Here is a 22,110-nt window from a genome sequence, read left to right as displayed (position 1 = left end):
CCAACAGGATGCAGTCAGTTTCATTTAAGATACTATTTTCTGAACCTAGGTAGTTATAATTTTTCTTGTACTCTGCAGCCTGAGTTTTAGAGTATGATAAGTGTGAAGTCATCTCTACAAATGATTTGTGTAAGCGGAGCTTCTGTTTTCATTTGGTCTGATGGGCAAAACAGCAGGAGGCAGTGCTGCTATTAATATCTTTGTTGGAAGCAGTGTTAGATGAAAGTAGCATGAATCATAGCCAGTACTAATCTTTGAGGCAGATGACAGTCTATTGAAGTTGAGGCTGAGGCATAGCTTTGGGGTATATGTGTAGAGAAACCTCACACTATGTGAAGAGAACATTGTAAGCTCTCGGGCTATCAGTTTGGCACCTCTCAGGTCTTTCTCATCGTTTTGTTTTTAAATTAAAAAGAAGGAAGGTTGATACGTTTTGGTGAAGGAGATGATGTAAGAATATCGTTAATACCGAATGACAGAGTTAAGAGCTATTTTCAGTAGCTTGTATGTTATGGAGAACTTTTTATTTTATTGGTAAACTTATGTAGGAATTCAGGTTTTTGGCTTTATTGAGAATAAGCCTGCTGATGCTGTGTTTTCAGGACCAATGAGGTAGATCCTATTTAGACAGTTTTTGCTAGTGAGTCAAAATTATTTTTCATTTTAATTCATTTATTCTGGTTCTGTACACTCAGATGACTTGGGTGATTATCATCATGTTAATCAGTACAACTCTAGTAAATGATATTGGCAAATAGCTGGCTAATTACTCTCAAGTAACAACTTCTGGATTGAAGGACTACCTGTTGCTAATATTAAGTGATGTTTTTGGCAATTTAAAATAACTAATTGTATCTAAAACATCAAAAAAAAAAACAAAACACTCTTGGACTTACGAAGATAAACCAAAGGTTTATGTGCTCATGAAGTTGTTTTCCGTCGTTCTTTTGCAGTTGTTAAACTGATTTTCATTTCAGGAGAGAGAATTGTTATAGAGCTCTCAACTAGTGCTGCATGCTGCAACTCCAAACATGTTTATTTGTTTTTAAATAGAACGATCTTTCGTAGTTCTCATCATGAGATAAAAAATCAGGAATGAAAAAGATGAAATCACTACGACACATAAAAACCAATGGGAAAAAAAAAAAAAGTGCTGGCAAATCATCCAAGAAAAAAGAGAATAGGATAACTGTTGTACCATATTTCAGGGCTGCAAGGCATCTGTGGTGTTGATGCGTAACCATGAAAACAAAAAGCCTGTGCTGTATAGGGACTGCGACTAAGTGGGAGTCTGGGGAGTTTGTGTTTTGTGTTTTTTTTCTTTTCCCCCAAATGAAATCCGGTCTTTATGACAAATAAGACTTAAGAAGCAGAGGAAGACACTGTGTGGCAAACAGCATAGATCAAAATTTAGAAGGTAACTTTTTGCCTCTGTAAAAATTAGTGCCTTATGTATAAAGACAGTAGAGTGCATGCTTAAGAAGGATTCTTGTTGTCGATTGCATATTTACTGACAGACAGTGTCAGACTATGGAAGCTTATTAAAGAACTTGTCAAACAGGCTGTAGAAACTTCTGACTCAGCACTACTTTTTCTCAGCCCCCTAACCCCTCATCCTTAACTGAGTTTGATTTGCTTTCTTTAGCCATGTGAACTCTGGCTTGACTTTGTCTTTTTGTTTGCTGAACTATAGACTGACAAAAAAGAAAAGGAGAGAGACCATTTGTCATCTACCTTCTCAGCCAGCTTTAAAGGAGGTCATTTTTCTTCCAACCCCAAAACTAGATCACCAGCTCCCTCTCCAGTTTGGTAAGCCAAGTACATGCTTAGCTAGAGGCTGAGCTATAGGCAGCTCTAATTGTTGTATTAATTACATGTTAGTCTCCACAGGAAAATCAATGCAAACTTATTTGGTGGTATAGATTTTTTCTCTCTGCAACAGAAGAAAGATGGTACTGCTTTTAGAAAAAGAAATTGCTGTTGCTTTAAGAATGGGGTAAAATGAGGAATGTACTTGTTTTATTCCCTCTTGGCTGGGTCAGTGCTCACACTTCTGGAGAGTTGCAAAGAGAAGCATTTTGCATGAAAACTAATCACATGCTGCAGGAGTTCTGCTTGATAGCAGAGAAATAGAGAAGTTGTTCTGTATTTAGCTATTGCACTTGTAGAGGTGATGTGTAGGTGGTGTCCAGCAGAGCGTGTCTCATAGTGATTGTCACTCTTTGTGGTTACACAGGCATGCATCAAAGTCTTTGCCTTCTTTGCCTGGCACACCCAAGCAGGTAACTTCACCTGGTTCCTCCAAAGTGTCCTCTGCTCAGGCACGTCCTCCTTCTCCTGGCAATATCCGGCCTGTCAAAAAAGAGGTCAAACCTGAGAGTGAGAAGAAAAGACCAGAAAAGGCAGATGAAAAGGTCACTGAAGAGAGGACAGAAGAGAGTAAAGGAACATCAGCAGGTGCTGAAGAATCTGCAAATCAAGAAGAGCTTGCTGTCCACAGAGAGGTTGGTCAAGGTAAGGAGAGATTCCCCTTCAGATTAAGGAATGCCTGCACATCTTTCATGTTCTTTTTTCACTTTCTCTGAAAGTAGCTTTAAATAGTTTTCTATCAAGTGTTAATCTACATTCTTCAGAACGTTCCTGCAGGTGTATGTTCATTATGACAGAAGTGTAAGCTGGCTGAAGCCCTTGTGTTTGTATCAGACGGAACAACAGGCAGGCCTGCCTCGCACAGTGTGGCTTCACATCCCTCTTCTCTGACCTTTTGGACCAAGGACTTTGTCCCTCACAACAATATGCAATTTCTCAGACTCTGAAGTAGAAGAACAGTGGTCTGAAAGCTAACAATACAGGGAGCCATCACGTAAGGGCGAGATGTGTGGTCAGAATGCCCCAGCTGTGCTAGGCACTCAGTACAGAGGTACTGACAGCATTAAACTGTACCAGCTTACCCATAATATTGAAAGAGTACCGCATCATGGGGAAGATGGGCAGGACAAAGTAGAATGCAGAGGAGAACCAGAGAGAGGAGCAAATAGGAGCATGCAAAATTTTTCAGGGAAAAAGTTATTTAAAAAAAAAAAAAAAAAAAAAAAGAAAATCAACACATCTACAAACCCTGAAAAGCAGCAAGGCAGGAAAAAAAAAAAAAAAGTAGATACAAACTAAAATAATGATCATAAAATGTACAAAGTGGAAAAGGTAAATCTTAAATTGAAAAATGTAGGTCTGTTCTATCAGACATTTTACACCATTGTAAGTATGGTAAAAACTGTCTCAAGGATGGGATAGAATGGCCGTTGTGACCACTGTGATTCCCAGGATGGGTTGCCTGGGGTCTTAATTTAAAGCTCATAGATTCCCTTATGATTGTCCTTCAGAAAACAGTTTTAAGTATTAGTAATGCTGTATTTAACTGCAGGGTGCATAGTTGCATGTTGATCTTCTGCAAGAAAACCTGTTGTGAACTGATTTGTTTTTAGTAAGTTCTGTCACAGTAGTTGCAGTCTGGTACCTAGGTCCTACCACACAAGGTGCAATTCCACAAGCAGCTTACAGGATGGATGCAAATAATAAATGGATGCTATGGTAACAGATCTGTTGGTAACGGGCATGTGAATAAGGTTTAAGGTAATTGGGATGATGGTGTGGGCTTTCACTGCTTTTCTGGTAGCCTTTTTGTAATGTCACAGAAAAGGAAAATATTTCCCTTTCAAAGTATTTGAGGGATACAGCTAAGGTAACTTTGCAAATGTGTACCGGCTGGACTTCCCAAGGTCCAAAGTACAGGCCAGAGAAACACGGCGATGCTTGATTGCCTGCTTAGCTCAGGAGGAAGAGAGGCTCAACTTCTCTGCAGTCAGTCAATATTTGAGTTAGTAAAAAGGTTACTTAGTATGGAAATAGGTTATCTGTGATAAAGGAATTTGAAAGTCAAGTAGTTTGTATTCACAGCAGAGAAACAGGTAGTGGAGAGGGGCAGAGGAGAAGTGGCAAGCAGCATTTCAAATTGGATGTATTTTATCAAAACCAGAGGACCAAACCACAAGTGGCTGGAACCCTGTGACTGAGACGTCAGGCATTTTACATCTGAGGCTAGAGGACAGGCCTTGTACTGCACGGGGAGGCCCAGACTGCCACAACAACCTGGTTGAATCCAAGCATCTAGAGGGGAGCAAATGCAGCATTTGTGTCTAGAGGGACATTGCTGATGTCTCCTGCACCTGAGCTGCAGGTGAAAAAGAGCTGCTTTCAGCCTCAGCCTGAACTGCCCCTTAAATTATCTGGCTCAGATACTTGCTGGATGGGTAGACACAGGAGCCTGGAGGTCAGCTGGTAATGATCACTGATTGAGCTATTCAAGCTTTTGCAGTCAAATGTCATGATTTTCCCAATTTCATTACAGTTTTAATGGTATTTTGGGTGTGCCTTTGCAAGCTGTCATCATCCTTTCTGTCAGCAGGCCAGGTGCGCACTGAATGAGCTACTTGTTACGCTGCCAGATGCATCACCTGAGGGAAGAGGTGAACCCCAGGCAGTGCAAAGCTGTGCTCCCTTCAGGAGTGACAGCCCTGCCTTGGTCCATGTCAGTAAATGAAAAACAACTGAGGTGCAGGAACTCTGTCATTTCTACTGTTAAACTATTACAAGTAGTCTCTGGTACGTTTCTGGTCTAGGTTGTAACTGCAACCCCATGTTTTCTTCTGTCCCCAAGGCTACTAAGAGCATAGCTTTAAAGGACTCCCAAGCTTTAGGAGTGATGTTACTTTTTTTTTTTTTTTCTTTTTTTTTTTTCTATCTGACCATCCCAGGGTTTTCTGAGGTCCCCACTTTGTCTTGGGGGTTAGCCCAAGCCAGGGCTGCTCCCTAGGGGTGGACCAAATACCTGCTTTTGCAGCGTGAGGCTAAACTGTGCCACTTCACCTCAGGGCTAGGGAAGAGACCCCGGTACTCTTCAGATGGTGTCATGGTGTGCCCATAGCCTTTGAATTCAAGATGAAGGCCCAGAAGTAGTGCCTATATTGTACTTGATAACAGAAAGGCAGAAGAAAATTCAGTAGATATGAGCACCAAACACACAGAAGGCAGCTGAATTTGTGTTTGTGTATAATGAGGTGTAGGAGGGGGCATCAGAGAGGAAACCCCTATTGGAAGTTGTTGGTGAGGTGAGAAAAATAACATTCTGAAGAGTGGTTAAAAATGTAGATCTGTCATCTCCTTGTCATTCCTGATGACTTACTTCACATGTATTTTCTTGGGCTCTGATTTCCTTGCCAGTTCAAACACATCCTGATACATTTTTGTCTGCACTGCCAGATGTGATTACCCTGAGAGTGCTTCCTGCAGTTAGCTTGTGTGTTGTTAATGGTCTTTGGCCTCTAGAGAAAACATGTAGTTTAGGTGATTTGTACCTGTGCTAGAAAATGACAGGCGAACTTGCAGAAATGTGAACTTGAGAAAAATCTGTAACACCTTCTCTATCAGGTAGATAAAGGCAGCTAAAGCTGGTCCTGGTTAAAGAATTATTATAAAGGCAGGTGCTTGCCTCACCATTGTAAAAAAAAAAAAATTAAAATAAAAAAAAATAAAAATAAAAGAGGGAGGAAAAATACCTCAATGAAAATAATTTTAATGACTTAGTGACAGCAAAGCCTAATAAAGTTTGAACGCAAGCTATAGTTTGCCAATAGCAGCAAAACTTGTAAGAAGGCATGCTCTGGTCCTGTGTGTTGTCTTGTGGGTCATCATCCCCAGCATATGTTGAAAGCACCTGCAGGAATCCTGTTGGGCTGGTAAAGGTTGGAATAACTGCAAAATTGGTGCCAGTTTGTGCCTTAACGTTACTTAAGGTTACTTCAGGCAGCTGATGCTTGAGATCACAAAGTCACCAAGAGGGATTGGCCTATCATGAAAAAGTCAGGCCCTAGTATTCAGATATAGACTATCAAACAGAGGAAAATATATTTTTATGTTTCATTTCTGGTCTTTGAATAGAATCAGGAGAAAATTAGCAAATGTGATGGCAGGGACTTTCTGAGACAGCTTATCTCCTACTGAGACCCTCTCAGACTTTATTCTTCTGATGACAAAGTTAGCTTAGCCTTTCAACTGAAGCTGCATTCACATGTTCTGCAAAAACATACTTCCCTTGAGCAATATGTATCCTTAGCATCTAGATGTTTTCCCTCTGAATCATTTACAAAACCATGTAAGCTTGAAGATACTTTACAATCAATTTTGAAACTATTTTCTGTTCCCTTCAAGAGAAGTGTGTATGTGCACGTGAAAAGTGAGTGCGTGAAAAGTGTGTCATCTTGGCTACTGTGTCTGTGCAAACCACTTTTCCATCCCATCTGTTTCAGCAGCCAGCCCATCCCTATCTCCTGCTCCACCAGCACTTTCTCCGCCGCCAGCCCCCGCGAAGGCCTCTGCAGGTACAACTGATCCTGAGGAAGCAACGAGGCTGCTGTCCGAGAAGAGGCGCCTTGCCCGTGAGCAGCGGGAACGGGAGGAGCAAGAGAGGAGGGAGAGAGAAGAGCTTGAAAGGTGATCCTAGACCTCTGCAGTGGAGAATAAATGTTTTTAGCAGCTTCCTATCAGCTGCTTGTGTATATTTTGTTGTTATATTGTAATATATTCAGCACACTACTGAACTGCAGGAGACTCAAGTTCCTCCCCCAAAAGACTTGTTTTCAGTTGGATTTCTTCATAGGAGTAATATACACCTAAGCAGATCTGTAAGGTTAAAAGCTATCCCAAATAGATATGTACTTTATTGGCAGTTTGAAATAGGACAGCAGTAGAGAGCAGATCCTCAGTGTAGTGGTTCATTGTTTCCCCAGAGATTAACAAAGCTATACTTGTTTATTCCAACAAGGCAACTCTGCTTGGCTGTTGTCAACTTTGTGAGAGTGCCAATTTCTCATGGCAAAATCTCTGCCATGGATGGTGTTCAGATGTCTAACATCTGTGACTTAAAGCTTTCTGTTTTCTAACTTAAAATCAGGACATCCAACAGTCTTGGGGGTAAGCGATGTGGTGTCTCATTTTCTACTAGCAAATGAGCAGCCCACTTGGATGCTTGTGACCATGGCTATACCACAACACAAGTTGAGCACGTTTTTAAGAGGGATGCCATGCCTCTGGGATTTGTTGGGGTTCCTTAAGAGCATTGCTGAATGCAGGAACAAAGCAAAGTCAGTTAAAATAGACTGGATTCCCAAAAGGCTCATGATGCTGTCCCTCTCAAAAGAAAATAAGCTGCTGTGGTTGTAAGAGTAGTATGGTGAATAAACACTAAGTCTAAAAGATAGAAAACAAAATTTAAAGAATAATAATCTTTCTCAGTGAAAGGAGTTTTCACTGTCTATTCTATTCAGTGCCTTCATAAATGAATCTGAAAGGACTTGTGGCCAATGAGATAATGCTGCTCTTTAGTGAGATGAAAGCCAGTCAGGAAGAGTTTCAGACATATCTTACATAAAGGAAGACATTGCTTACATAAAGGAATGCATGTAAGGAAATAATCACTACTTATGTAGTGGTGGTCTCTGGGCTAAATTATTTCTCATGGAAGAGATCTTGTGTGGAGATGAGTATATGAAAGCATCAGATGAGTCATAGTCAAGAAAATATGTGAACTGTTGTGAATTACTAGAGAAGGATAACAAAATAGAAAATGTTATTATGAAATATCCATGGTGAATCTCCCTCTTGAATTTTGTATTCTTGAGAGAGTAAAACTAGAAAAATAAGTAAAGAAAGACATCGAGGATGATCGGAAGTACAGAACAGCTCCCACATGGAAGTATAAAACAGCTCTGAGGGAATGGCGTGAAGCTGCATCGGGGTGGTTAAGTTTGGGTATTAGGAAAAGGTTCTGCAACTGAGAGGGTGGTTGGGCATTAGAATGGGTCCCTTCCAACCTGGCATATTCTGTGATTCTGTGGGGACTCTCGTAGATTATACCCACACCTAAATTGGTGAGGATTCTTCAACTGGGAAGACCACCTGCCCTCTGCTTCTGAGTGAAGATATGATAAGTTACAAAGTACAGAATAGTTTGGGATAACATCAGAGGGGAAGGGGAAAAAGTATTTGTTCCCATAATGGGAGCCAGGATTGGGGGGTTTCAAATGAGATTAGGAGGTAACATGCTTAAAAATTAGCAAGATTAGAGAGTTTTTATTTAAATTCAAGAGTCATGGCTGCAACATCAATTGGGTTCTGAAACAGTACACTATTTCGAAATATGATTAAATGAAATAACACAAGGAAGTGTCTCTTAAGATGCATTTAAGTCAACGGTACTGCTTCTGAATCAGAAAGTACCTGAGCCATGGATTGGTGGAAGCCCAGCATATGCCAGAGAAGTAATGGTATTGCCTTGCAAAGTTTTCAGATTGTTCCACGGGGCTTCACCTGTGGCACCTGCAGGAAGCAGAACAGATGGCTTGGCCTGACCCCCTTCGGATGTTTTGTTGTTCTCGTGAATGAAACAGCAGCGCAGCTTTCATCCAGCTGTTCTGCAGTGCTGGTGTCTTGGGCCAGGGCACTGCTTTTAACTTTCTTTCTTTCCTTTTTCTTCTCCTTATACTTGTTTCATGATTGCAGGCAGAAGAAGGAGGAGCTGTCCCAGCGGATAGCTGAAGAAAGAGCCCGCCGAGAAGAAGAAGAAGCTCGCAGACAGGAAGCGGAAAGGAAGCGAAAGGATGCAGAGGAGGAGCGGGAAAGGGAGGAACGGCTGCGCCGACAGGCAGAAGAGAGAGAACAGAAGGAGAGAGAAGAGATGGAGCGTATTCAGAAACAAGTATGCTCCCCTCCTGGAATTTCTGTGCCAGTCTGGTTGGCAATAGAGTAAATGAAGCAACACTTCTTGAGCAGTACCTCAAGGAGGGATATCTAAAATTTAAATGCTATATAGGGTTAATAGGATTGTGGCTGACTTCATTTCATGGAGTGGTTCAAGGAGTAAAGATGAAGTTTCTTGGCAGAAACATGTGGTAGGAAGTGATTTTTTTCTTGTAGAGCTTACTTATTTTAGAACAAACCCTTTCTTAATATTGATAAAATGTGATTTAAAAAAAAAAAAAAAGCTGTAGAGTTGTACTGGGGGAATTTAATGAATGGTGGTGTACCAGAGAGCTATTTGCCCATACAGTTATAGAAAGTCTAGAGGCCAAGATAACTAAATATTCAATTGAAAACATAGCACTGCTGATTTCTAATTCTATGTGCAATACTGCTTTTGGAGGGCTGGCAGGAAAGGGTAGGTTTTTATCACTTTACTTGAGCCAAGGAGCACCTTTTACCTGGTGTATTTCTGCTAACATCAGTACAGCTACTCAGAAGACATGAGAGTTAAATGAATCAGAAGACAATTTTTCAATGTGCTTTCATTTCTTTTATGATGGGCATAATGTTGTTTTACCTGCTTTTGGAGGGACCATGGTAAGTGCTTTGGATAGGGATCTTTTCATTTTACACGATCTTCTACTTTTTGCAAATACCCTTTCCCCAAAAAAAGTTCAGCACTTCAATCTGCCTCATAGATACTAGGCTTCTTCTTCTGGTGCGTACTTAAATGTATGCTTCTGAAAAGGAAATGTTTTAAGGATTGTGTTCAGGTGAACATAACTTAAAAACAAGTTTTGATTTTCAGATCTGTATAGCCTCTTTGAAATGTTAAATTAAGCTACATCCACAATGTAGCACTCAGAAAAAAAGGACGACCAAGTTTATCTGAATGATACAGCCTTAACTAATGAACTGTTGTAGGAGTTCCATCCTACAACACTGCCACGTTTGTGGAGCAAAGCCTTTCAGCAGTATATTCCAGTGAAGTTTCACATGTAGTTTAAAAAAAAAAAAAAAAAAAAAAAAGACGGGAATGGAAAGTTTATGCAAATGTACCTGTGGTGGTTTGTTCTTGGTCTCATTAAGCAATGACTATTGGACAAATAAAGCATTCTACTTCTTTTGTTTGACTTCCCGCACTCAATACATGAATCTCTTGAATGCTTTCCTGGCTGCTGTTCTAATGCTGAAGGTTAGGAAATGTGTTTGTCATCTTCTCTGCTGTCAGCACATACCACACAGAACAGGCACACAGCCAAATAAGATGTCCAGTATCTAATTATTCACCTTTTCCTCTTAAGTAAATCATGGAGGTCAATCAAGAAATGTACAATTCAGCCTGAAAAGGTTGTTGGCAACTTTTAAACCCCAATAGTGTTTTTCCAGGGTGTTGTAGATACATATAGATGAGCAGCTGTCAATGTTATTCTGTCCTTAAAAAATAAATTTTTCCCTGCTTCTTTGTCTTACTATCAACTCAGAAAGAAGAGGAAGCTCGCCTACGGGAAGAGGCAGAGCGGATTCGCTTAGAACGTGAAAAGCATTTCCAAAGAGAAGAGCAAGAGCGCTTGGAAAGGAAGAAGGTAACAGTACATGCTGAGAAACTAATTCATCTTGTCTTAGCAGTTTGCTTCCACCTCAACTGTAGAAAGTTACTCATGATATTAATGTGTCCTCAGAAAAGTTGAGGTCCTCTTTTGTGTAGCCTGACGTGAAAGTGAAGAGAATGTTGCCAACGGTAATAAATAATTAATCTTTTTGCAAATGCAATGTTATTAAACACAACTTTGATAAATGACAGGCAGTTATGGTTTGGGAGGGATAATTTTGAAGTACTACCAGCAAACATTATTTTACTCCTTTACGTTTTTTTGCAGAGGCTTGAGGAGATCATGAAGAGAACTAGGCGTGTAGAAGCTGTAGATAAGGTCAGTGCTGCTAACTTGACATACGTAAATATTGGGCACATTTCAATTCTTCCCTCTAGTGCCATTTTAAATTTACAAAGCTGTGCTTCCTTTGTAGAAACCCAATGACCAGCAAAATGGACACATATCAAAAGCAAATATTACTGGAGAAGCAGGTATTGTACTCAACTGTGCCGTGAGCACAGCAGGTGAATAAATACCTATTAAGCACAGTGACTTGAGATACAGTTCTGAAACTTGGCACACTCATTTGTGATGAAGAAAACCATTAAAAGAGTATATCTGAAGTCTCAGCAAACATTAATGAGTTAATAATTCTGTATGGGTAGTTAGCCATTACTAAATGAGTCAACTGTTTCAGCAATTTCATTACATTGTTGTTTAACAAGAGGGAGTAGTTTACCAAGTTTAATAAATTGTAAAGTAAAAAGAAACAAGTTGACCAAGTTAGCTTTGACAAAATCACTGATTTTTCAGATTCTTTTGCATAGTATTAGAAGTGCGATCAGTCATCAAAAATTGTTCATAACCCTAAACATTCCCCTGTGATGTCTCTCTTCCACAGTCTTTAGTCACTTGGTCTTAATTTCTGTTTCTTTTCTTTCAAAATTCAGCGCTTACAAAACCTCAGAGTCTCCCCGTCATACCCACACTCTTAGTCTTTCCTTCTCTTCTGTTGCCCCTGTTTCTGTGTGTGTTTCCAGTCTTTTTAGGTAAAGTTTTATCTAAAACTTTAATACTCACAATAAAAGAAGCAAAAATTCGGCTTATATTCAACAATAAGCAAGTGTGAATTAGCAGAGTTGAAATATACTGAAGCCAATCTATCAAATAGCTTATCTTATTGTAACATAACATGCTAAACAATGGTAATCTTTATTTCTCTTTAGTATTCACGTTGAGTAACAGACAGGACAAATAAAAACACTGGCTGCTGGTACTGCTTTTTTGCTTGGTGCTTAAAGTGAACACACTAATTAGCACTGCCAGGACACCTTTTGACACAGATTTCATTATGTATATTCGGTAGTTACTTGTTTACATGTTATCCTTGTAAATAAAAAACAGTTTGGAAACTGCTAATACAGAATGTGTCTGGAATGCCATCTGTTGCTGCAGGCACTGCTGAAGTTGCTATAAACCATTTAAATAATTCTTGAAAGGAAAAATAGCTCTGTAACCTGTGGCTAGTGCTTTCCTTCCAGAAGCAGAAAATGATTAGTCGGTCCTCTAAGGCAGAGGAGAATTTGGACCTCCATTTCCCCAGTGCCAAGGGAAAGCTGGAATCATTCAGTGACTGGATAAACAGAAAACTGCTCTCACCCCCAGGGATGCTCTACTGTTTGGCTTTGCTTTATCTAGATATGCTGTTGAGTTAAAGATACAAATTAATGGCCATATTTCAGCCAACTCTAACTTTCCGTATTACATTGTAACATACTTTTTCTGACCATATGCAACTTGTGATTTTTTTTCTCTTATTTTCAGTCATACTGTTTGGACAAAACATAAGGAAGCCTATACAGGACTGGCCAAATCACACAATGAAACAAAATCCATCACCTTTTTGTCATTTACTTGACCTCTGCTTCAGAACAGGAGATAATTCTGCCTTCCTAAAACAGAAAAAACAGTCTTAAATGTCAAAATCAATGTAAATTCCTCTTGGTCTGTTTGTAGAAGCGCTAAAACCTATATTGCTAATATCTTCCATATAAAAACTTGCGATAAATCAGGCTAAGTCGCTCAGTTTAGAAGACTTTGGTCCAAGCATTTAGAGCATAGCAAAACCAGGAGCAGCTGATGGAGGATCCTCAGGTGATCTAGATAAATGCACCCAAGCCTGTGAATACTTGTTCTTGTGATTATTGTAACAGATGCTTGGGTGCAACTGCTTCCTTTTTCTCAGCTGTATATGAATGAGTATGACTGTAGATACAACACAGAAAGCTGTAGTTGTACTTTAACAGAACCTCTTGAGGCAGGCCAGGGACATCACATGGTCTTTGTTATGTAGTCTCCTTTTATGCTGCTCTTTGTAGCCTTTTATAGTTGTGATTTAATACTTGTTGAAAGAAATATCCTTCCCATGGAGGTGTTCCCTCTTTATTTCCTTTTTGTTCACAGTCAGTGATCAACTTAGGAGCTGAGAAATACCACTGTGAAATCGCTGATGTCCCAAAGTTCTTCTATTCCATTCTCTGTTGCATCTTGAAAAGTGCCAGCATAATATTCTGTCAGATATCAGCCTATTGTGACCTACGGCTTATGTGTTAGAATTGTTTATATCATTGTAAACCGACTAGTCCTGTCCATAAAGCTTTAGTTTTGAAATCTTTGAAATTTCAGACCTGAAACAGGGTTCAGGTGCCCAAAAAAAATGATAAAGGAAGCAGAGGAATTAACAGTATTTAAAAATTGTAGCTTGCCATGACTGTGGTTTGTTTGTTTGTTTTTTGTAGGAAACACTTTATCCTACTTTGCAGGTAGAGGATGTTGCTTTTTTCTACTTTCTCTCTAATCATAACAAGTCCTGTATCTCTCTTGGACCTTTCAGGAGGGCCTCAGCTTCAGCATGCAACACAAGCTCCACACAATGGGAAACACGTCACCTGCACGCACATGATTACTTCACATCAATCCCCCATAAATATGGACAGGTAAGAGCATTGCTAAGTATTAGAGGGTGTTTACAGGATGGGAAATGCTAGAGTAATAAAATATTTTTTCAGATCCAGGTATTCATTAACTAAATATGAAGCGCAGCTGTTCAATTTGCCTCATTTCCTGTTTATTTTTTTGTATCTTTTCCTGTGTTCAGGAAAGAACTTTGTCATCTTTCACTTAGCAGCAACCTATTTTTGCCAAGTGAAGAATTTTGCAAAAATACAGTGCATTCTTTGCAGTGTTTGGAAGAATGTGTTGCTGGGAATTACTACATAAACTGAAACTTAACGGAAAGGGCATTTTTTTGTGTGTGTTCCTTGAATTAAGCTTCATAAAAACTACTCTGGATTTGCAGGGTTAGTTTTCTTGGTTCAGATAATGAACGCTGTGCTTTCAGCCTAGATGCATGGATTTTCGAACTGCTCGAAGTATTAGCAAGTTTTGAACACTAAGCAAAAGTCCTTCATATGAGATACAGAGCTCCTCATTTTGACTTTGTATTTTAAAAAACCTTTGTCCTCTGTAAAGGAGAGTTTGGGGAGGCAGATATTTAACATTAGGAGCTCTTTGTAGTCATGAGGCTAGTCACTGAGATTTTGAGAAATATTTGAAATGCTTGAAACCTCTGTGTTAAACCAAATCAAATCTGTTCCATAGGCATGAGCTGTCAGTTACTTCAATTCCAGTAACACAGAAAGCCAAATAATCCCATAGTCCTTTCATGTTTTATGCAGGTAATGTCAGAATATGCATGGAAAAACTTGAATGTGGAAAGCCATCAGACAGTCTGTAATGAGCGGTATGCTTCAGGGTGTGATTGACACTAATTGAAGGGGGAATTTGCCCTCTCTCTGTCCTTCCATATGCCTGGGGGATCTTAGCCTGCTGTCATGCCAGCAAAGACGCTCCTGCTGAGATAAGTTCTGTCAGTGACACTGAGCACTGGACTGCATTAGATGAGCTGCACAGAGCCATCTTATAATTATCTCAGGCAACTATTAAATGTTAATCACTCCTAACCTTAGATGCACCTTGATATTTGTAGTATCAGGCGTGCCACACTAATGAATGCAGTCGTGTAGCATTAGATTTGCTATGGAAGGAGCATCCGAATAGCCAAAGCGAAGAATGAATAGATGAGGCTGAAGAGCAGGAACAAAAAGGGGAAGTGTATGTGAGGAAGTGCATGTGAAAGGAGAAACTGATATGCCAGGACAGAGCACAGAGGGACTCTGCTTTGGAGGTGCATCCACACTGAATGGTAGGGCAAGGGCTGAAGCACTTGGTAGCATCCTGGTGTTAGCTTAGCCCAGGTGGCTTGATAAACTGTTGGAAGGAAGACATAGCAGCACAGATTTTATCACATGGTAAAAAGCCACAGGTGCCAACAACGTTGCTACTGCATCTTGTGTTTCACAGGTGTCTGGCATGTAGAAACACCTGATACTGTAGCACATGCAACAGATAGAGATGGTCTGTGTGAGCACCTCACTCCAGCCCTACAAAAGATTTGACTTGTGTCTGGAAAAGCCCTGAGCACGTTTTAAGGGCAAGATAGCTCAGATTTGTGATCAGAACTTGAAAAGGGTTTGCTTGGGGGACTTCTGGAAATGTGTGCATGGGCAAAAGGAGGAGAGAATGAAGGAGAGGTAAGGTCTAAAGCAACCATGAGTCTCATTGCTCCTCCTGAGGTGTTTTGTATGGCAAGTCCCGGGCTGCAATCGCTGTTTCACTGGGCCCGGGACAGAGGGAGTGTATGTGTTGGTGTGTCTGTTTGGTGCAGCTCTGGGGTCCAGCCTGGGTGCGTGTCTTTGGACAGGACTGATGTCTTTTGTTGTTAAGTGACCGAGCACAGAGTACCTGTACTTGGGGTCACTCCTCAGATGCTGCAGGTGCTCTGCCCGATGCAGGCAGCAGTACAGGAGGAGGGTGACTGTGAAGGCTAGTAGAGGTTTATGTGAAGGTAACAAGTTCTGCGCTGTTTGCTGTGGTAAACCTTTGTCCCCAATTCTTCCCCATCATGTCATGCCAGCTGTGTGGCTAGGATCCGATTAGGAATAGCGTGCCTCCTTCTGTGTTCATGCATACAGTGAAGGTGAGAAAAAAATAACAATTTTGGTGGAGCTAAGGCAATTCATTTCAATAATTCACTATCTTCTGTTGCTGCTTTTGATTAGCAATGTAGATCTCATTGTACTGGAACTTCATTAGCCTTCATTATTCTTCATAAATCCTAATGCAAATGCTGTAATCTGTGATATTATTTACTAGACATCTATTATCAACAAGTACTAGTTTTATCAATAAACGTTTATTGCAGATGATACCTTGGTGCTATCATCTATCACACCCAACAGGGGGAAATCCAGATAAACAATTTAATGCTAGAATACTAATGAAGAATAGTGAATTACTATTCAGGAGGGGGAGAAAGAACAAGAAAGATTATTTTTTTTTTAATCCAAGTGTATTGTGGTGGAAAAGGCAACACTAAATATATTTTAAAATGGAGTGTACTGTGGAAATTTTCCAAGTAGATAGTGAAGTATCCAGAATTACCAAGAAAACTGGTAGCTCATGGAGATGTTACAATATTATTAATGGTTTGTTAACTTCTGTGTTGATTCTGGTTGTTTTGTGTGGGTTTTGTCCCCCAGCAACTGGAAAAAGTGAACTTGAAACATTAATTTGAAAATAATACATTATGTTAAAGTATTTTCAAGCTTCTCATAAACTATAAAAAAGTTCCAACAAAATTTCTTCCAGATTCTAGTTTTTTATGTACTACACGTATACTGAACAGCAGAATACTGGAAGAAATGCAATGGTACAAGTTGGAGTTGAATAACCAGTACAGCTACTTAAGTCATTTCTCATGTGGAGACTTCTGTTTCTTCTCAGGAGAAAGAGGCTCAGGGGCGACCTTATTGCTCTCTACAGGTACCTCAAGGGAGGCTGTAGCGAGGTGGGGGTTGGTCTGTTCTCCCACGTGCCTGGTGACAGGACGAGGGGGAATGGGCTAAAATTGCGCCAGGGGAGTTTTAGGTTAGATGTTAGGAAGAACTTCTTTACTGAAAGGGTTGTGAGGCACTGGAACAGGCTGCCCAGGGAAGTGGTGGAGTCACCATCCCTGGAAGTCTTTAAAAGATGTTTAGATGTAGAGCTTAGGGATATGGTTTAGTGGGGACTGTTGGCGTTAGGTCAGAGGTTGGACTCGATGATCTTGAGGTCTCTTCCAACCTAGAAATTCTGTGATTCTGTGTGATTCTCCACTTTCAAATTATTTGCCAAAGTTGCATTCCGCCTGCTACATCTCAGAAAGCTGTTTAAGTACAGTGATCGATACTGATAATACTTTATGTGCTTTTCTCGTTTAATTAATTACTCTTTTTATTTTTTTCTTTTTCTTTTTTTGGTTCTTCATAATAAATGCCTACACTGGGCCTCAGTGAGAGCTTTTTATCTCATCTGTCTCTCTCCATCCCATATAAAGGCAGTTGGTAGGTTAGATAACTAATTGTTAGAAATATTCAGTTAGACAAGATGATTGCCTCGATCTCTTGTCCTTGGAAAAAAAAAAAAAATCAAAATGTTACCAGGTTCAAATTGTTATGTATTCACAGTTCAGTCTGTAGGTTGGCACACTTCAAATCTGCTTTAGCGCAGTGTTCCCCTCTTTAGGACTCCAGCTTCTCACGATTGGCTGTTTTCAGTGCCATTGTCTCAGAGAGTTAAAAATAAATGCTGCTTTATTTTAATCATCCAAAGCTGGGGGGCCATTCCGCTGTTAATGTCTACTCCTGACAGCTCTGCTAAATCATATCAATTAAAGAGGAGACTGATACTGTCTTTCAGATCAGGAATAACAGGTACAGAAATACTTTGGCACATTTTAAAGGATTGTAAATCAGTTTTTTTATTTTTTTAGTGTCAATTCCAGATGGATGATCAGAAGGACATACTAAATTCTGATCTCTTTTCATTCTCATCTTCTCTCTTCAAAGTCTGTAGGTATGGGTTGTATCTATACAGGTCTTGGTCTGAAATTAAACGCATCAAATGTAATTTTTCAGTAGTTTTTTAAACTTTTTGGATTTTCCAGTTCCTTTTTTATTATATTAACTGCTCTTCTCTCAAATCCCTCCAGTTTATCTTATTAGTATGGATGCATTAAGATCAAAAACGCGAAACTGCACAAATGCTTCTTTTTTTAAGCTCCCTTAAAATGAATCTGTCCTTCAGATGCTTGCAAGACTGTGATGTTTGGAAATGCTCTGCAAAAAAATCAGCCAACTTTTTTTTTTTTATTATGTAGTTATCTTGCTTCAAGCACAGTTATGGTATCTGTTAAAATGCCAAAATTACCTGGCTATTAGAAATAGTAGCCAGGACACTGAGACATTGCTAAGGGTGGAATACAAGACAGTAAAAATAGTTGTTGCATGTCAAAAATCCATTACTTTCTTGTGTTCTTTGTTTCAGTGAACAGTAGCAGTCACTTAGGGAAAGAGAGAAATACCAAGAGATCCTCTGCCTAATAAAGGGTTGCTATGTATTGTGGTCCAAATGCATAGGCTCAGGTAGTCCCTAAGCTCTTAATTATCAGAAGCTGGAGGGTATACCAATCTCCTAGGAATTTGTGTAAGCTGCTTCTGAGCTTAGGGCCTCTAAGATGTCCAGTGGAAATGAATTCCACGGTTCAGATTTTTTCTTCGTTTTTTCTAAACTTGCTCCCTAATAATTTGTGGGGAGTGCCACCTGCTTATAGCAAATAAATAAATAAATAAATAAAAAATAGAAAATAGAAAATATCCAGTCATGGCTTCCTCTTCTGTGCCCCCTTTGTGATTGTATAGACTCCTGCCTTGAAAGACATCTTTCAATCTGAGTCCTGGTCTAACTCAGCGTGTAATGGCAGTGCAATGACTAATAGGTACGATGAACTATTTATCTGTAAAGTTAGCTGATCAATCAGGTAGAAGAACTAGTATCTCTTTGCAAAAGCAAGAGACTTCTCCTTATTGTCCCAGTACTTGCTGAGGTACTTACACTGCTTAATTTACAGGCACGAGCAGTTCCCTTCTTATCCCTCATTCCTGACCTATCCATCAGACTTCCCAATACTGTGTTATTTTACCTCTGGTAAGGTTATTGGCCGTACACAGGGATGAAATGAGTAATAAGACACCTTATAGTGAATAATAACCTAATACCTACACATGATAGAGCAGTTTTTGTTGGTCCTAAAGCATTTCACAGATTCTGTTCTTCATCTCATAGATGTGAAACTCTGGCACAGAAGGGGGATGTGACTTGTGGTCTCTCCCCGGCAGCCAGCAGGGTTTCTGTGTCTGCTTTCAAACACAGGCAGTGAATCATGCTTTTCATTTTGAAGTTTACTCAGCACACCCACAGATTAAAAAAAGGGGAATTGACTTTCTGAAAAAGAACTGATGATGGTTGGAAAGACTGACATGCTGGTTTTCATACCAAATGTTTCCCATTCTCACAGGAAATCTGGAATTTGGGCTTTGGATGAAGTGTTACCACCTTTAAAGTGCAATAATTATTCTGTCTCTTGGGAAGTACTGTAAAACATTTCTGCAGTTGTTTGCAAAGAGTTGGTGACCAAAGAAGCCAGTAGATGAAAATAAACCATATGCCAATTACAAGCAACTTAAAAAAAATAAAAAACAACTGCTAACTGTACTGTCAAGAAAAAATTAGCCTGTGAAACCATGCCACCTACTCAGAAATGGCCCGAGGAAGCTGATAGCCTTGTTTAAATATAGGAAAACTGCATCTGAGCCTTTGTGGCTGAAGCATTTCCAAACAGCTTGAACAGGGGTGGTGTCCAAACAGGGAACATACACCCAAAATTGCTGGGATCTAACTACTTTGGGCCTTGAGAAGCACCTGTGAAAGATCATGATTTGTAAGTGATAGTTGGGTGCTTGCTCTTGTGGAGTAACTTTGGGTCCTGTTACTGCCATCCTGTTCACCAAGCAGCCCCTTAGTTCCTCCTGCGTGGCAAGGCAGTGCATGCTGTGTGAAGAGACAGCAGGGTCTGACAACACAACAGCTAATGAACGGGTTGGGAGAGGAGGGCAAGACTGACACACGACTGTGTTTCCTCAGGAGTGTGTGTGTGTAACTGGAGAGTGTACCTGCGCTTGTAACCCTCATGACTGGAGGAGGTGTGTAAGAGCTCGCTCCTAAAGGCACCTCTGTCAAATGGGAGATGGGAAAATGGGTGATGTGAGGGATGCTGGGAGGTGCTGCTTTTGGTTTGGGCATGAGCAATGGGAGAAGCACAGAGCTGAGTAGCATCTGGTAAATAAGCTGCAGGAACTTGGACAAGGTGAGGAACTGAAAGGAGAACTGACTTGGTAAAGGAGTGTTTTCTCTGGGTAAGTGGCAGGTAGAACAGGGTCCTCAAAAACTGGAGGCAGGTGGTGATCCAAAGAGTCACAAAAATGACAATGACCTTATCTAAGCATAATTACATTGATTTGCAGTAAGAGGAGAGGGGTCTCGCAGCATTCAAATACAGCAAAGGTTTTGAAAGCTGAGAAAGGCCGTAAATTGCGTTAGGTGGGTGGCTCAGGTGAGCAGTGGTTGTGCTGGAGAGGTTGCTTATTTACTGCTTCCCATTCCAGTCACTTCTCAGAACTGCAGTGTTGCTGAGGGTCTCTGTTGTTCTGGGTATAGAGTAGCCAAATGTATGTGATGTAAATGTTGAGGGAACGCATATCTAGTGCCTTGCTGTAAAAAAAGTTAGTCTGCTGTGGTAATAACATAATTTTGTTTTTAATGGCTAAACAAATGCTCTGGATTAATTTAAATTTCTGCAATGTTGCTTTGATGAGGACTAAATTTCTGTTCTAAATTAAGTATATGAAGAAATATCTTTGTTTCTCTTTCAGCAATCTCAATCCAGAGAAAAATACGAATGAAAACGGAATGTCTGTGCAGAATGCTAACTTTGAAGAGATCATAAACCTACCCATTGGTTCTAAGCCTCCCCGGCTGGATGCCATGAACAATGATGGAAGCAATAGTCCTGGAATTCCTTTGAATCCAATTTTAGCTTTTGAAGATAAGGGGACTCTTTTGCCTCAGGTAGATAGTGTTCAAACACATCAAACAGCAGGTAGGTTTGCATTAGCTCATTAAAATTAGTAATATGTTGTAATTGACGGAGTCCCTAGAGCTTCTAATTGATAAAGGTTGATCAAGCATTGTACACCCTCGATTCTCTGGGGAAGGGAGCATGTCTTCTCTTTGTAAAGCTGGGCGTGCCAGGTACAGACAGGTGCTGCGTGAATTTTGATGGGCCCTCATTTTTTGCTGGAAAGGGGCTCTCAGTTGTACTGCACCGTTTGCCTTTTGAAACTGTTTGAAAATGTTTGCCCTGTGCTTAGAAGTGGAAATGATAACAATGACAGCTGCCGTTCTTAGCTTATGATCTGCACTCATGTTCCAGTTCTGCAGATGTAATATCTGATATGCCCATGCAGACGGGGAACAGGTAGCTGCTGCCTTTTGTGTACAATTCTGAGGGTACTTCCCTTATCAAGTTCTTGCTGACGTGAATACTGATGGAAGGTTTGCAGCAAAACAGATTTTTCTGAATTTAAGCATGACTTTTAAAGGATGTTAAGTAAACATGTCCATATAGAAAATTAAATTGGACTACCCTCATTTATTTTCTTTTTCTGTGGGTGGAAAATATAAGAAAAAAATCATCTTGTAATAAAATAGTTGTGTAAGTGCATAGCGTTGTGAAGTAAGCACTGCTCCTGTTTGCTGACCTGTCATTTTTGATGCCTTCTGTTGTAGAAGTGATCTGAATATTTCTTCTGAAGAACCAAAGGTGATGTAAGCATCTCTGCAGTCAGTGGAGTTTCTTCCATGCTATGAAGGAGTGTTTTATTTTTCTCTCCGGTTTTTTAAAGATTTCTTGAGTATCTTTTTTTTTTGGAAGGACTTTAGCAAAACCAGCAGAAGAAATGATGGGAATAGACTTCGATCACCTTTCCAATAGTTTTCATCACTAGAAAAATCATGCTTCACGTGCATTACTTAATATGGCTTTTTCCAACAAGCTTTTTTCTGTTAGTCAATGGATATTTCTGCATTCCTTAAGATACAAGACACTGGAATCTGAAAGCAATGGGCTGATTTGGGTGGTGGGACTGATTCTTTTTTAAAAAAGATTGGTGTTGGTTTAAAAGGCATAATTGTAAAATTGGCAACGAATCTTTTACACTTTGTGGTTCTAATACTTGAAAAATAAATACCTCATTGCTCTACAAGTAGAGTTAATGAGGTGTTTTATTTAAACCTGTTGGTTTAAATATTATTGCAGAGAACTCTAATTATGGGGGCAGAGAATAGGCTTCTGTATCAGGTTCTTGTAAATGTAATTCCTACAGGGACATTCTGTAAATTGAGAATCACTATGATCTTCTCACATTTTCTCTAAAAACACAAAACAAGGCAGGTTTTAAAATGTGAAAATTTGAAAGCGTTATTTTTTCACGGACAAGAGGAAAAACTATTGTTCTCCTAGATGATGTATTTATGAATTTTTGTTCAGTAAAGAAGTAAATTGTATGATTGAATAAATTAGAAAAATGTGCTAAAATGATACTGC

General features: G+C 39.9%; 1 protein-coding gene across 1 annotated transcript in view; it reads left to right on the top strand.

Annotated features, from left to right (window-relative positions):
* Window positions 1-20,627, top strand: part of MAP7 (microtubule associated protein 7) — a gene marked incomplete at both ends in the record, with an annotated part of 108,374 nt that extends 87,747 nt beyond the window's left edge. The window contains 9 exons of the mRNA XM_084284717.1: window positions 1,694-1,809; window positions 2,237-2,514; window positions 6,363-6,546; window positions 8,614-8,809; window positions 10,338-10,439; window positions 10,734-10,784; window positions 10,882-10,944; window positions 13,311-13,444; window positions 20,378-20,627. Coding sequence (XP_084140843.1) covers window positions 1,694-1,809; window positions 2,237-2,514; window positions 6,363-6,546; window positions 8,614-8,809; window positions 10,338-10,439; window positions 10,734-10,784; window positions 10,882-10,944; window positions 13,311-13,444; window positions 20,378-20,627 — 1,374 coding nt within the window. The remainder of the gene's footprint in view (window positions 1-1,693; window positions 1,810-2,236; window positions 2,515-6,362; window positions 6,547-8,613; window positions 8,810-10,337; window positions 10,440-10,733; window positions 10,785-10,881; window positions 10,945-13,310; window positions 13,445-20,377) is intronic.
* Window positions 20,628-22,110: the final 1,483 nt, after the last annotated feature.

Source organism: Netta rufina, assembly GCF_964035555.1.
Source record: "Netta rufina genome assembly, chromosome: 3".
NCBI classification, from domain to species: Eukaryota; Metazoa; Chordata; class Aves; order Anseriformes; family Anatidae; genus Netta; species Netta rufina.
Note: the sequence above shows the minus strand (reverse complement) of the source record. Positions and strands in the feature narration are given on the sequence as shown.